This window comes from Pipistrellus kuhlii, unplaced genomic scaffold, assembly GCF_014108245.1.
Source record: "Pipistrellus kuhlii isolate mPipKuh1 unplaced genomic scaffold, mPipKuh1.p scaffold_m20_p_10, whole genome shotgun sequence".
In the NCBI taxonomy this organism is placed as follows: Eukaryota; Metazoa; Chordata; class Mammalia; order Chiroptera; family Vespertilionidae; genus Pipistrellus; species Pipistrellus kuhlii.
Window position 1 is genome coordinate 21,505,412 of NW_023425405.1, and position 15,689 is coordinate 21,521,100.

The window sequence follows — 15,689 nt, forward strand, 5'->3', positions numbered from 1 at the left end:
GGTGCTCGGATCCCCGCCTCCGCCAGGCCCCTCGCGCGGGCCGCCCTCCCAGCCCACGTCCCTCCGCCCCGCGCTCCCCGCGCTCCCCGCCGGGCCGGGAGGGCGGGCTGGGCTCCGGGCAGAGGGGAGCGCGGGCGGCCTCCGGGGCCGGAGGGGGGCGGGCCTGGCTGGGAGGGACGCGGAGGGGCGGGCTGGGCTGCGCCTGCTCCCGCCGCCTCTTGGGAGCGGAGCTGCGGGCGGCGGGACCCGCGACCCAGCTGGGCAACAGCGAGCGCCACTGGGCCCTCCTCCCGCCACGAACCCCGGTGCCCCCCGCCCCCTCGGAGCAGCAGCCCCGCCGCCAGCGCCCGCCCCCCGGCTGCCCCGAGCCCCGGGGACGCGGCGCGCGGGCGCACCCGGGCCGCGGAGAGCGGGGTCCACGCACCCGGGCGGAGGCGCGGGCGGCGCCGGGCGGACGCCGGGCCTTGGGGGGCCGGACCTGCGGAGCCTGCGGCCTGCGAAAGGTAAGCCCCAGGGTCGTCGTCGGCGGTTGTGGAGGGTGGGAGTCGTGCCTGGGGACAGGGGAATGAAGGTTTGCAAAATAGAGGGTCCCTTCAGTCGGGGCCTCTGCAGATGTTCGGGAGGCCTCCTGGGGGGGGGGGGGGGGGTGCCGAGTCCCACTCCCTAGGCGAGAGCCAAGTTCGCGAGGGGATGAGGAATTAGCCCACCTGGCTCCCTTGCCCTCTTAAGTAGCCTCATGGACACCCCCATCGCCCTAGTTGCTACTACCATCCCCACTGTGTTTGCAGACTCTCCTCCCTCACTTGGGGGTCCTGCTTTAGGGGTCCTCTCAGAGCCGGGGCTCCCAGCCTTCTAGAGGTTTGCCCACCCCTCCAGTGGCATCTCTCCAATCCCGGTGGAGCTGGGAGGAGCAAGGAGGTTAATCCCACACCTGCCCCCAGCTCCCCACAGCTCTCCGCTCCCCAACCCACGGAATCACCACCAATAGGTAAGCCTTGCGATGGCTAAGGCTTGGTTCCTGCTCCCCAGCCCAGAGACCCCAAGTGGCACCAAAGTCTACTGCTTGCTGCTGCCCCAGCCCCGCCCCCCTCTCTTTCCGTCTGGGAGCTTGGCCTGGCTGGCCACCACCCACCGATCTTGGCTGTCTGGTACCCTCTCTCCTCCCATCCCTGGGGGAGTTGGCGTGGGCCCAGCCTAGCCTAGATGTTGTAATGTCCCTGGCAGTGCCCATGGGGAAAAGCTGCTGGGCCTGTTCCCAATCAGTTAACCTGGGCCAGGCCCTCCGCTGCCAGGGGAATTTGACTCAGGCTCGGGAAGGGGAGATGCTGGTTCAGTGGGAAAGGGGCTGTGGACTGTGGGAAACTGTCCAAGTAATGGGACACTGGGGGATTGAGCCGTACTGAGAGCTGTTCGGAGGGGCCACTTGGCTGCTTCAGGGCAAAGGACCTTTTTTGTCACAGGAACATTAGGGCGAGGGTTCCTCTGTTCCTACCTAGTGGCCTAGGGCAGTGAGGACTCCCTTGGGGTCTTTTGGTTCATTTAGTGTGCAAGAAGATGGCTGGCAATGATAGCTGTGTCACCAGGATGCTGGGGAGCAACAGGCAGCCATGGCTGAACATGGGAAGGGCAGGGCCATGCCTACTCTGGGGCAGCTGTTCTCTCTCCCAGCTCATCACCATCTCCTGAGCTGGGCCCTGTGTCCACACTGCACTCCTTACTAGGTGGAAGGAAGGAGGAGCAGAGCTGGGAGGAAGGGGATTGGCCATCTCTGGTTTCCCTTTCTCTGTTTCCCTGCTTATGTCCCTCTCCCGGCCCACATGTTTCCACAGAAGCAACTCCTGGGGCAGAGAGCAGTTCATAGGCAGACTAGGGCTCATGGGCATCTGAAGGCCCCATCTGCACTCATGGGCATGTACACACACACACACACATACACACACACACACACACACACACACACTGTCATGCACACCTCCCAGCACCTACCATCCACACCCATCTCACCTCATACACACTCCCTTACACTTGCTCTTACAGGCACTGATCCTGGCACTCGTGTGCTTTCTGCCACAATTTCCACTTACTCATCCCTGTGCACACATACCATTGCCCCAACACTCTCTCTTATGCTCTTTTCCAGAGCCATGCATGTCCCCAGTCAGTGCACAGCCAGAAAGGCTCATTCTAAGTGGCCATCTGGCTAAATCCAGACACTGCCTGCATCTGAAGAGCCTCCCCCAGCTCCACAGTGGGAGGCACAGTCATCTGCGTCTTCGTGCTCTAGGGGACATTCTCAGGGCTGGAGGCCTCAAAGGACACAGGACTGTCCTCTGCTAGGTAATCCACAAATTGGCTTCTCCAGCCAGGGCAGCGAGGCTGGAGCTCTGGAGGACAGCCATCTTCTCACTGTCTGCTGCCTTAAAGGCCAATGGGATCCCTTACAAGGCAGGAGGCCAGAGCTCGAAGAGAGGGTGATTGAGACCAGGTCCAAGGTAGAGATGAAAGGGGAGAGGCTGCAGCATTAAGCTGAGCAAGGATTATACTGGAATTTCCTGGGCGTTTAAACAGCTGCTGAAGAGGACAGAGGGCAGGGCCTGTGTGCTGACCCCTCCTACGCTGACCCTGTGGCTAACAGGTGTGAGGACCAGCTCAGCAACCACACCAGACACGAAATCATTAGTCCCTTTGCTCTTGGGATCACCATTCACCCCACAAGCTCCTGCAGCCTGTTTTGCTTCATGTTTCTGTCTGAGCTCAGTATACAGCAATGTCCCCTGAGCATGTCCCAAGTGTCCGGTCCCCTCTGGTCCCTTCTTTCCTTTTGAAGTCACAGTTCTGACATCCTGTAAGAGAAGTGTTATGTTATCAGTGAAACAATGTGAACTTCTTGGGGGAGAAGCTTAAAGAAAATCCAGGGATAAAAGTTCTTTGTTCATTCATTCCCAGCTCCTTCTGCCTCTCCATCTCTGCTTTCTTCTTGTAGTTGAAAATTTCTAGGTATTTTGGAACCTAGAGGGTAAAAAGGAGGGAGGATAAAATCTACACTAATAAAAGAGAAATATGCAAATTGACAGCACCTTTGTGATGCCCACCAGCCAATCAGGAATGGGTATGCAAATTAACCCACCAAAGATAGTGGGTTAATTTGCATACACAGATGCCAATTGGGGGGGAAGCGGGATGGGATGCTTGTGTTGTCACCATGGTGATGACACAGATGTTTTGCACTGCCCCAGCAACTCCGTGCCTCTGGGCAGTGTGGGAAGGCAGAAAGGTGGCTCCAGCCTGAGCTAAGGCGGTGCCGCAGCCAGGGAAAGTATGCCCATTCTTGCATGAATCTTTGTGTATCGGGCCTCCTTAAGTATAAGTATAAGCTACAGTAGTCCAGGTTTTATGACTACTTCCCCTTTTTGTTTAGATTTTAATTATGGGATTCTTGCTTTACTTATAAAAATAAGATATGCTCACTACAATAAGAAAAGCAATTCAAATATATGTAATACAAAGTTAATGCCTTCCCCTCAATTCCTATCTTACCATAAACAATTTTAATGGCCCAATATATCTTCTGCCATACCTTCTTCCAAACTTATTTGACTTACATTATTTAATTTTTTAAAAATCTACTTTGTGGATTGAGTTATATAAACTATATTAAGTCATCTTGGTTTGTTCATAATATTATCACATTTAGTATACTTTAAAAATTCTTACAGACTTAATCCTGTTTAAATCTTGCAGTTTTATAGATAACTGAAATCATAGGCTCTGATTTATAAGCTAAGCTTCTACACATCTTTAATCTTTGCCAGCTTCTGAAACAAAATACAATCTTGATGCCTAAGAAACTGTCATATTTTTGTAAGCCAAAGACATGAAGTGGGCTTGTGGATATAAATGAAAAAGGTACAAAGTGATATAGCCATTAAAGGAGCTGAGAGGAAAAAACAAAAAATGGGAAGTTACAGAAGGCACTTTTTGTCACAGGAAACTGCCTAATCCATCTCTATTTCTGAGCTATCATTTGACAGCTATATTTCTGCTGCTTCTGGTGTTTGATATTTTTAAAAGCACGTACACATCTGAAATTTGAAAGTTTTCCTGATTGGGATAAGTTTTTTGCTCTTTCATGTGTTAGAGGATTCTGAACACTGGCCAATTCCTTTTACTAGCTGGAGAGGGTAGAGGAGTCTCCAGCAGGCCACAAGGAAGAGGACCAGAAAGATGTCCTAAGTCCTCATCCATTTGAAAACCAAGTTCTAAGTCTTGCTTGTTTAGTATTCCAGGCATGTGCCTGTAGCTTCCATGTTCTTGTCACTTACATCTGAGTTTGGAACCTGTCTCAAAAGAATCTGCAGTGGTAGGAATTCACTGACAGCAATTGCTTTCATATCTTAATAAAGTTTCTTCTTTCTTCTATTTATTTTGGCCATAGAGATGCACTCCAATTCTTTTGGGCTATTAAAAATGAAAAGATTTGAACTTATCTGGTTCCTTTGATAAGCAAGACTGACCTAACAGCCTAGTCTCACTCATATATACTTTTTTTTTTCTTTCTAAAAAGACCTCTTTATAATCTTCAATTTTTTGGATTCAAATCTAAAAGATGTCCTGATCAAATAGACAAACTACACTTCTGGTTACTTTATTATCTTCAATCATTTATTTTTAATGAATATTTTTATTCTTAGTAAAATTTTTAAAAATTACTGAAGTAACAATCAATTTTATTCTTTCCTTTCTTCTTCCTTTTGAGGACAGAAGCTGAGTGGCTTTAACATGGCTCATAATTGCTTTTGTTCTTTTCTGGAATTTCTGGAGAGAGGCCAGCTGCATGTTGTCATTACGATGCCTGCTAAAGCGATGCATGCACACCCCACAACAACCACAGCCACTGTGTTATTTGTATTGTGTGTCATCACTGCAAATCCTTTGCCATTCCCCATCTTCCAGAATGTTCCATATGGTACGCCTGGTATTATCTGCATTGCATCTTTTCTTTCTTTGCTGCCCCCCCCCCCCCAAAAAAAAAAAGCATTGCAATGTATCTAAAGTGTTTTTATCCCTTCTCCATGATTCTTCATCTAGTTTATCAGTTTGGGAAGACCCAGTGCTTCTAGCTTCTTCTTTATACAGATTCCAGAATCCATCCATGCTCTGTCTGAAAGAGGCTATTTTAAAGAATAACTGCTGGGCAAATGGCATAATGCCTTCATTGTTTAAAGATGTTCTGCAGGAATTTTCAGTGTTTGATAAGAGTGTTCCTAAAGACTGTCTGAATCTGGGCAGATTCTGGTTGGTTTTGGTGAGTCAGGCATGTCTCCAGTTAAGCCATTGAGAGTTTGGGGGTGTGCCTTCCCTGTGAATTAGTTCAGGACAGTTATTAAACAGCCTGTGGTGATGGGGCCATGCTTTTCACTTTGTGATCTCTCTGTTCTCTTTGGAAGCATGCATTTAATTTGTGCATGGTTCTAGTAGCATTTACGACAATATTGGCAAAGAACCTTTGTTTCCCCCCAACTTTACTGAAATACAGTTGACATATACCAGTAACATGGTGTAAGTTTAAGCTGTGCAATGTGATGATTTGAAAATGCTTTATTGCCTCCATATGCACTATGTTGAACTCTCTAGGTAAATGTCAATGCTGGTTGGCTGGTACCCACCACCCATGAGCTCATACAGATGTAGAAACAGTGCCTTTTCATGGTAACAACGTGGAGATAAGACTGACGATTTCATCTTACTGTATAGCCAGCATTACCAGAAGAAAAAAAAGTAGATTTGTAGAAATCAAATCATATTTATCAAAATTGAATATAGTTTTATTTAGCATCGTTGTGAAATGTGTTGTTTCCCACAGCACTGTGGATCCCAGGGCCACCAATATCCAGGAGGGCACATGTTTCAACTTTCAATTGGCTTTCGTCTTGGTTCTTCTTTTCTTTCTCTCTCAGTCCTGTGCCTTTTGAGCAACATGGCTGTTTTCATCTCAGAAATAAATGTGATCTGCTGCTCTTGTCCATGCCACTCAGGGCCTTTTGAGACTGAGCCATGAGGACAGAGATAGGTCACCACTAATCTCTAGACCAAGAAGCAGGGAATTCTGAGCCTGTTTGTTGTCACTGTGACCCTGGAAGCAGTCATGTCCCTGGGTCCTGGGCTTGTGGGCTGCAGTGCATGCTTCTGAGGGCTCAAGGGCGTTTTATATGAAAGGGCCTCTTATTACACAATCATTCATTTTGAGGGCATGCATGCTATTTTGATTCATTTTACTAAACAGCTAGTATACAGATTTTAAAAAATTGAATTTTAATCAATGATTTATTGAAAAGATAGTATACATACAAGATTTTTTAAATACAAAATTTAAAGGGAATACAGTAGGTATGAGTCTCCCTTGCTCCAGCTTTCTCCCTACATTTTGTCTCTTTATCATAAAGGACCTCCCATGGATATGGACATCTTTACATTTCCAACCAGGAGCATGCTTTATACTGTTCCTCACTGGACCTTCACTTAGAAATTATTTCCATATCAGTACATAAACAGTAGCTCTTATTCTTCTTGAAGGTTGTGCCATAATTAAAAATTTTTTTTTCAATTACATTTGATATATAATATCATCTTAGTTCCAGGTGTACAACATCGTAATTAGATATTTATATACCTTATGAAGTAATCTCTTGATGAGTCTAGTACCCATCTGACACCATACATAGTTATTACAATATTATTGACTACATTCCCCATGCTGTACTTTACATCCCCATAAACCATCTTTCTAATGATGTATGGTAACTTTATAGTCTTTTCCTTTACAAACAGTTCTGCCATAAATATCCTTGTTTGAACATCTGTGCAAACAGATCCAAGTATATGGTTCCTGAAGGACAGATTCATAGAAGCGAAGCTGCTAGGCAGACATCACCGATTGTCCTTCCAAGAGACTGTTCCGAAATTCCTGAACCCCTACCCACAGGAATTTTCACAGAGCCCACTTTCCATGCTTTCTCCAACTCACTGCATTATGAATCTCATAAGACAGAATGGTATGCCCCTGTGATTTCAACACGCCTTCCTTTCATTGGGAGTAAACTAGAAGCATCTTTGCATATGTTTAAGGCATGCATTAATTTTCTCCCCTTGTGGAGAGGGGACCTCAGTATGCCAGGCCTCCATAGCTCTCCCCCTCCTGGATACTGGCTCATTTCTTAGACAGCCTTCACTCCTGTGTCTCTGTGCATCTGTTCTGGCACCCACCCACCCCTCATACCCCACAGCTCTCCTCCAGCGGTCCCTCTTGCTTCACTGCCTTTCTGAGATGCCTGGCATATCCGAGTCTAACAAGGGTTGGGAGTGTGGAGAGGGGGGATTGTGTGTCCCCAGTGAAGGAGTAGCTTTTAACTCACTTGCTTTTAATGAGAAGAATCTCCCAATTCACAGTACAAGGAGGCTGGAAGAAGGAGGAAGATAAGAATAAATGAAGAGAAAGAACTGTAATAGCTCCTTCCAGAAGAAAAGACTAAGATTGGCCCAGAACTAACTACCTTGTGCTCTAAGAGGAAGGAGGTCATTGGGGACAGGAGCCATCTGCCACATAGCCCTCCAAGACTGTGGGTCGGGCACCAGACAGTTCAGGAGAGAGTCAGGTCCTGCTCTCACCCCAAGGTCCTGGGTGCTGGTTCAGTGTGAGAGCTAAAGCTTCGGAGCCTGGGCCATCATGAAGAAATGCAGTTACCTTCCCGCCTCTCTGGTCCTGTCTCCCTAGGAAGCAAGTTTGGCCGCAGCCCCCAGTCTTGCAAAGCAGCAGCCCTGCCTGGGCACAGGGCGGCAGCCAGGGCAATGGTGGGAGCCCCGAAGCTGCCCCATGGCTGCTGAGCGTGTTGCCCAGTCAGGGAGTCGAGTGGCGGGCATGGTGTGCAGCCTCCGGGTCCTGCTCCTGGTGTCCTCTGTTCTGGCTCTGGAAGGTAAGAGGGAGGGGGTACCAGAGAACCCTCACTTGCTATTACAGACCCAGCACACCTGGGAAATGGGAAAGATTCAGAGAAGGCAGAAAAAGACCAAAAACATTAAGAGGGGGGTGGTGAGGAGTGGGGAGGGTTTCAGAGAAAGGCTCCCCAGTCAGCTGTGCTCCTGCTAGTGAATTACAGGGACCAGGAAGGGAGATTCTGTTTTTATTCTTGGGAATGACTTGGGAGGGGGGGGGTTGGGGAGGGGAGAAAAAGGGAGGCTGTGTTGGTGGAGCCTTGGCCACTGCTTGTCCCTTCTTATCTCTGGGCAGATGTATTGCTGGACACCAGCGGAGAGACGTCTGAGATAGGCTGGCTCACCTATCCACCAGGTGGGGTGAGTGTCACTTGCATTCTGAACCTGCGGCTCTGCCCTCACCCTTCTTCCTGGAGGGTGGAACTGAGGAAGGAACCCTTGGGTAGGACTAATGGAGTAATATTTTTCCCTCCTGAGGAGCGGGGCTTTGGGGCATCCTTTACCCTGCTTTGCATGTCGTTAATTTTAAGTCTCAGAGGAAGAGATATGCCCCCTTCCTGCACCCTCCAAACCCTGAGCTGCTAACACCCATCTCCCCGCCCTCTCCTCCCCGCAGTGGGACGAAGTGAGCGTTCTGGATGACCAGCGACGCCTGACCCGGACCTTTGAGGCCTGTCACGTGGCAGGGTCCCCGCCAGGCACCGGGCAGGACAACTGGCTGCAGACACACTTTGTAGAGAGACGCAGTGCCCAGAGGGCACACATCCGGCTCCACTTCTCCGTGCGGGCTTGCTCCAGCCTAGGGGTGGCGGGGGGCACCTGCCGGGAGACCTTCACGCTGTACTACCGCCAGGCGGAGGAGCCCGATGGCCCCGACAGTGCCTCAGCCTGGCACCTCAAACGCTGGACCAAGGTGGACACGATTGCAGCGGACGAGAGCTTTCCTGCCCCCTCTGCCTGGGCAGTGGAGCCCCACGGGCCGGGGCCGAGGGCTGGGCTGCAGCTGAATGTCAAAGAGCGGAGCTTCGGCCCCCTGACCCAGCGAGGCTTCTACGTGGCCTTCCAGGACACCGGGGCTTGCCTGGCCCTCGTGGCCATCAAGCTCTTCTACCATGCCTGCCCCTCCGTGCTCCGTGCCTTCACCTCTTTCCCTGAGACCCAGGCCAGCGGGGCCGGGGGGGCCTCCCTGGTGGCAGCCATGGGCACCTGTGTGGCTCACGCTGAGCCAGAGGAGGATGGAGGTGGCGGCCAGGCCAGGGGCAATGCCCCCCGGCTGCATTGCAATGGAGAGGGCAAGTGGATGGTCGCAGTCGGAGGCTGCCGCTGCCAACCCGGGTACCAGCCTGCACATGGAGACAAGGCCTGCCAAGGTGAGGCCCTAGCCCCCACATGCTTGTCCAAGATCTCCCCACCTGCCCCGACCTTTCAGCTCCTTTCCTGAACACCTCCCAACTTCATTGTGTCCCCCCAAAGGTTAGGATTAAGCTACCTGAGGGAAGGACTCCTTTTTATTTCCTAAAGCATACAAACGAACTCTCATCCACTCATCTGACAAACTTTTTAAAATATATCTTATTGATCTTTTACAAAGAGGAAGGGAGAGAGAGGGATAGAGAGTCAGGAACATTGATGAGAGAGAAACATCCATCAGCTGCCTCCTGCACACCCTCTACTGGGGATTTGCCCGCAACCAAGGTACATGCCCCTGACTAGAATTGAACCTGGGACCTCTCGGTCCGCAGGCAGATGCTCTATTCACTGAGCCAAACCGATTTGGGCATGAAATTTTCAGCACCTTCTGGAGACTTCCACAGCCATTGTGAAGCTCCTACAGGTGCGGGCCTGAGAAGTGATGGTAATCAGAAGGAGTTGAACTCCTGGGTTATCTTAGGATGGGGTCCTTTGTCCGATTTTGCCTTGTATTTGGGGTGGGCTCATCTCAGGTCCAGGTGGCCAGGATATAGGTGGGAAGCAGTGAATCCCAGCTGAGGAAGAGGAGAGTGATTCTGCCACAGGTGGAGGTTGCGAGAGACTCTGCGGAGGGAGGTTATGCAATCAGCCTGCAGACGCCTATGCTTGGCCTGCCCATAACCCCCGCCCACCTCACTGTTTCCATCAGTGGAAATGCGATTCCACCCCAGTTAAGTGGCAGAAATAATCTCTGCCTGAGGGAGGGAAAGAGGGGGCCGAGAGCTGGGGGTTCCATCCAGGAGAAAGGAGGAACCAGCCCGGTATGGAGGGCTCCGGAGGGCGAGGTACTAAGTGAGCAGAAGACTCCACTCTTCTCTCTGTTCCTCAGCCTGCCCAGCGGGGTCCTACAAGGCCTTGGCCGGGAACAGCCCCTGCTCCCCGTGCCCTGCCCGCAGCCATGCCTCTGAGCTCGCAGCCCCCATTTGTCCCTGCCTTGAGGGTTTCTTTCGGGCCAGTTCTGACCCCCCACAGGCCCCCTGCACTGGTAAGTCCCCCCCGTCTATCCCAGAGGTAGAAACAGGACAGGGAGTGGGGTGGGAAGAGGGTGATCAAGGGTGGCAGGTGGGGCGGTTGTGCATTGGCAGTGACTTCTCTTTCTCCTGTGTCCTTGGCTTCCTCCCCTACCTGCCTCACCTGTCTCTCTCCCTGCCCATCCCACCTGGTCCACCTCCTGCCTCTGCATTTTGGCTCCACCCTGTGCTGTGTGTCTCCGCCCCTGGATGACACTCAATCACTGCCTTCTGTGTCCCTTTCCGCCCCTTCCGGTGCCCAGGCCCTCCCTCGGCTCCCCGGGAGCTTTGGTTCGAGGTGCAGGGCTCAGCGCTGATGCTGCACTGGCGCCTGCCCCAGGAGCTCGGGGGGCGCGGGGACCTGCTCTTCAACGTGGTGTGCAAGGAGTGCGGGAGCCCCGGGGAGCCCGGCCGCGGGGGCGCCTGTCACCGCTGCGGGGACGAGGTGCACTTCGACCCCCGCCAGAGGGGCCTGACCGAGAGCCGGGTGTTAGTCGGGGGGCTCCGGGCACACGTGCCCTACATCCTGGAGGTGCAGGCCGTCAACGGAGTCTCAGAGCTCAGCCCTGACCCGCCCCAGGCCGCATCCATTAACGTCAGCACCAGCCACGCAGGTGAGCCTTTTCCTCCCGAAGGCCTGGCTTCGCCTCTTCAGAGCGCCTCCCCGACCCCCGCTTTCCGCTTCCTGACTCCCCTCCCCAGTGCCCTCCGCAGTCCCGGTGATGCACCAGGTGAGCAGGGCCTCGGACAGCATCACTGTGTCCTGGCCGCAGCCGGACCAGACCAACGGGAACATTCTGGACTATCAGCTGCGCTACTACGACCAGGTGGGAGCTCCTGGGGCATCCCAGTAGATGGGGTAGGGAGATGAGGTGGGGGTGGGGTGGGGGTGGGGGTTCTGGGTGCCCAGGAGCCCTGAGGAAAGTGGGAGGAGCCTGAGGCCTTGGGGAGCTGAGACTGGCAGACAGGGAGTGAGTGGCTGTCACCCCCAGGCAGAAGATGAATCCCACTCCTTCACCCTGACCAGCGAGACCAACACAGCAACCGTGACCCAGCTGAGCCCCGGCCACATCTACGGCTTCCAGGTTCGGGCTCGGACAGCTGCGGGCCATGGCCCCTTCGGAGGCAAGGTCTATTTCCAGACGCTGCCCCAAGGTGAGAGGAAGCCTGGGTGGAAGGCACCAGGGGTAGTGAGTGAGGAGCGGCCAGGGCCCTGCAGGCCAAAGGCTGTGAGGGGAGTTCCTGGCTGAACTCCGATCTTTGGCTCTGTGGATGGGTTTGGTTGGGTATGGGTGTGGGTGTGTGTGGGTGAGTGTGTGTGTGTGTGTGTGGGGGGGGGGTGTAGTGTGTGTGGGTGGGTGTGGGTGGGTGTGGGTATGGGTGGATGTGGTGGGTGTGTGAGTGGGTGAGTATGGGTGAATGTGGGTGGGTGTGGGTGGGTGTGTATGGGTGAATGTGGGAGTGTGTGGGGGAGTGAGTGGGTGGGTGTGAGTATATGAGTGGTGGGTATGGGTGTGTGAGGGTGTGGGTGGATGTGGGTGTGTGAGTGGGCGAGTGTGGGTAGGTGTGGGTGAGTGTGGGTGTATATTCAAGTGAGGCCTTGATCTCCTATGAACATGGGCCACTGGTTCCTCAGGTGAGCTGTCCGCCCAGCTTCCGGAAAGACTCTCCTTGGTGATTGGGTCCATCCTGGGGGCCTTGGCCTTCCTCCTGCTGGCTGCCATCACCGTGCTGGCTGTTGTCTTCCAGAGGTGAGCCCCCCTCACCGTGTCCCCACCACCACTCTGCCTTACCCTCAGCGCTGGAGGCCCAAGCCCACTACAGAAACCCCCACGCCCAGCTCTCTCTTGGGTCCCATGCAGAGGTGGGAGGGAAGGACCTGTCTCAGGCTAGCCAGCAGCCTGTGTGGGGGAAGGGGGAGGAGAAGGAGTGTCATTCCAGGGCTCTGGTTTGACCATCAGGAAGCGGCATGCAACAGGCTACACGGAGCAACTGCAGCAGTATAGCAGCCCAGGTGAGAGGTTTGGGGGCATGGGGCCCAGCTGGGGGGTGCAGAGATGAAGAGCTGGGAGCTCAGGCCAGGAGCACACCAGCCAAGGTGGGCTCCCCTGAGGTGGAGGGCACCAGGGCATGCCTGCGGTGTGTGAGCCGTCTAGCCTGGTACCACACCCTCATAACGTACCCCACGCACCTACAGGGCTGGGGGTGAAGTATTACATCGACCCGTCCACATACGAGGACCCCTGCCAGGCCATCCGAGAATTTGCCCGGGAGGTGGACCCCACCTATATCAAGATCGAAGAGGTCATCGGGGCAGGTACTTCAGCAGCAGAGAGGGTGGGCCTGGCGGGATTCTTTTTAACCATGAGCCTGCGGTCCTTCCTTGACCGCTGCCCAACCTACACCTGTCTCTACCCCCTTCCTCCCAGGCTCCTTCGGAGAAGTGCGCCGGGGCCGGCTGCAGCCCAGGGGCAGGCGAGAGCAGGCAGTGGCCATCCAGGCCCTGTGGACTGGAGGTGCCGAGAGCCTGCAGATGACCTTCCTCAGCCAGGCCGCGGTGCTAGGCCAATTCCAGCACCCCAACATTCTCCGGTTGGAGGGCGTGGTCACCAAAAGCCGGCCCCTCATGGTGCTGACTGAGCTCATGGAGCTGGGTCCCCTGGACAGCTTCCTCAGGGTCAGTTGGCCTGGGGAAAGGTGGAGGGCCCTGGGTTCTGGGAAAGTGTACAGTTCTAGACTGTTCCAGGGGCAGAGCTCTAGACCTTTGCTCCCTCCTACCCACCTTCAGGGGTTTTCAGCCTTCATTCCCAGGCCGTTTTCTGATTCCCTAAATTCTGTACCCGCTCATGCTAATGTCTGCTGTGCGCGTGTGGAGGCTCTCATGCAGTTGCTGACCTCTGCTCCCCCCGCCCTCCCCAGCAGCGGGAGGGCCAGTTCAGCAGCCTGCAGCTGGTGGCCATGCAGCGGGGAGTGGCTGCCGCCATGCAGTACCTGTCCAGCTTTGCCTTCATCCACCGAGCGCTCTCTGCCCACAGCGTGCTGGTGAATAGCCACCTGGTGTGCAAAGTGGCCAGGCTTGGTCAGAGCCCTCAGGTGAGAACAGCCTGGGGCTCTGCATTCTTCAGCAGGTGCCAGAGGATGAGCCAGAACCTGGGGAGGGGACCTTGGGTGGCATAGCATTGTGTATGAAGGGATGAAGGTCACCTATGCTTCCTCCAGGAGAGAAGCCTGGGCAGAGGGGGCATTGAAGGATGTCAGGGCTTGAGAAGGGGAAGGTGGGAGAGCTCAGAAACCTAGGATCCCTTCCTGCCTTTCCCCGAATGAGCACAGGCATTCTAAGTCAGAGCAGCTGGGCCCAAATTCTGAACACTCCACCCTAAGCTCTGTGACTTTGCTCAAGTTCTTATTGCTTGATGCCTCAGCCTCTACAAAATGAAGGTAGCATCTACCCTGCAGGGTAGTTGTGAGGATTAAGAGAGATGCTTGATGTGAGACTTTTGACTCAGTCCGAGCGCAGAGTAGTTGCTCAATAAATGTGACTGTTGTGATCATCGCTATTGGTGCTTTTATCCCTACCCCTCAGGGCCCAAGTTGTATGCTTCGCTGGGCAGCCCCAGAGGTCATTGCGCATGGAAAACATACCACATCCAGCGATGTCTGGAGCTTCGGGATAGTGATGTGGGAAGTGATGAGTTATGGAGAACGGCCCTACTGGGACATGAGTGACCAGGAGGTGAGCTCTTGACCCAGACATTGAGGCTTCCCCACCCCTGATTCTTCCCAACCACCAGCCTCACGGAACTCCCACATTCTAAGACCTCCATTCTGGCCCTAACTGGTTTAGCTCAGTGAATAAAGCATCGGCTGCAGACTGCAAGGTCCCAGGTTTAATTCTGGTCAAGGGCATGTACCTCAGTTGCAGGCACATCCTCAGTAGGAGGTGTGTAGGAGGCAGCTGATTGATGTTTCTCATCGATGTTTCTGACTCTCTATCCCTCCCCCTTCCTCTCTGTAAAAAAAATAAAAAATATATTTTTAAAGTTTTTTAAAGACCTCCATTCTGTGATCCATTCCCTCCCTAAGATTTCATGGCTTTTGCTTCCTGCATTTTTAAATTCCTTCACCAATGTACCCTCATGCTCTACCTGATCTCAGCCCACCCCCTTACTTAACAATATACTCTTTCCACTTACAAGTTTCCCTCACCATATTCTTCCTCTAATCCCCAGGTGCTAAATGCAATACAGCAGGAGTTCCGGCTGCCTCCACCTCCTGGCTGTCCTCCTGGACTACATCTACTTATGCTGGATACTTGGCAGAAAGACCGTACCCAGCGTCCCCACTTTGATCAGTTAGTGGCTGCCTTTGACAAGATGATTCGCAAGCCAGACACTCTGCAGGCTGGCGGGAGTTCTGGGGACAGGTCTGGAGCTTGGGACTGTAGCCTGGGAAAGCCAGGGAGGGTCGATGCAAACTAAAAAGAAAACTGAGGAGCTGGGGCTAGGATGAAGAAGGGACTTTGACCTGCCTACACCCCCCCCCCCCCCCCCTTAGACCATCCCAGGCCCTCCTGAACCCTGTGTCCTTGGACTTTCCTACTCTGGATTCACCTCAAGCCTGGCTTTCCGCCATTGGACTGGAGTGTTACCAGGACAACTTCTCCAGGGGTGGCCTCTGCACCTTCAATGATGTGGCTCAGCTCAGCCTGGAGTAAGCAGGGAGAGGTGGGTGGGGGAGCTTTTGGGCCCTAGGCCAGGGTCGTGCCTGATATCTTGGAGATGCTGGCTCAGTTTTGATCCACTCCTTCCCCACCAGAGACCTGCCTACCCTGGGCATCACCCTGGCTGGCCACCAGAAGAAACTGCTACACAACATCCAGCTCCTGCAGCGGCACCTGAGGCAGCCAGGCTCAGTGGAGGTCTGAGGTCCTGGCAGGAAGCTGTGACTGAACGATGCTTAGGACACAGCCGGGACACAGACCCAAGGAGGGATGTGGGAGACATGAGCAGTCTCATCTTGGCCTCTCGTGCCCAGTATACTCAACCCAACCCTCAGGATGCTCCCTTCTCCTGCCCTCTGTCCCTTCCCCACATTAAAAGGGAAAAGAAGGGATTTTGCAAGTTGGAGGTGTGGTGAGGCCTCACTCTGCAAGGAACCCCCCGCCCCCCTGCACTCCCTCCCCAAGGTGGCACTGCACAGCAGGGAGCAGAGTAGGGAACA

The 15,689-nt window shown here is 53.5% G+C and overlaps 1 protein-coding gene across 5 annotated transcripts; it reads left to right on the forward strand.

The window, feature by feature from the left end:
* The first annotated feature begins 211 nt into the window (after positions 1-211).
* On the forward strand, positions 212-15,595 carry EPHB6 (EPH receptor B6). 5 transcript variants are annotated; one of them, XM_045577683.1, is made up of 18 exons: positions 212-503; positions 789-982; positions 7,770-7,970; positions 8,285-8,349; positions 8,606-9,359; positions 10,289-10,444; positions 10,733-11,083; positions 11,172-11,296; positions 11,462-11,624; positions 12,097-12,220; positions 12,431-12,483; positions 12,667-12,786; positions 12,899-13,146; positions 13,389-13,562; positions 14,053-14,202; positions 14,699-14,892; positions 15,024-15,179; positions 15,285-15,595. In XM_045577683.1, exons 3-18 carry the CDS (start codon positions 7,871-7,873, stop codon positions 15,391-15,393), a joined length of 3,042 nt encoding a protein of 1,013 aa, XP_045433639.1. In that variant the 5' UTR covers positions 212-503; positions 789-982; positions 7,770-7,870; the 3' UTR covers positions 15,394-15,595. The 5 variants fall into 5 exon arrangements, with proteins under 5 accessions (XP_045433639.1, XP_036284986.1, XP_045433645.1 ...); XM_036429093.2 differs by having other exon boundaries at positions 789-970; positions 7,763-7,970; XM_045577689.1 differs by having other exon boundaries at positions 822-982.
* The last annotated feature ends 94 nt before the right edge of the window (positions 15,596-15,689 follow it).

Excerpts from the sequence above, each read along its gene's own strand:
- EPHB6 (XM_045577683.1), top strand. The coding sequence starts at position 7,871 with ATGGCTGCTGAGCGTGTTGCCCAGTCAGGGAGTCGAGTGGCGGGCATG. Across the intron at positions 9,360-10,288 it reads TGGAGACAAGGCCTGCCAAG|CCTGCCCAGCGGGGTCCTAC; the intron begins GTGAGGCCCTAG and ends TCTGTTCCTCAG. Across the intron at positions 12,484-12,666 it reads GCAGCAGTATAGCAGCCCAG|GGCTGGGGGTGAAGTATTAC; the intron begins GTGAGAGGTTTG and ends ACGCACCTACAG.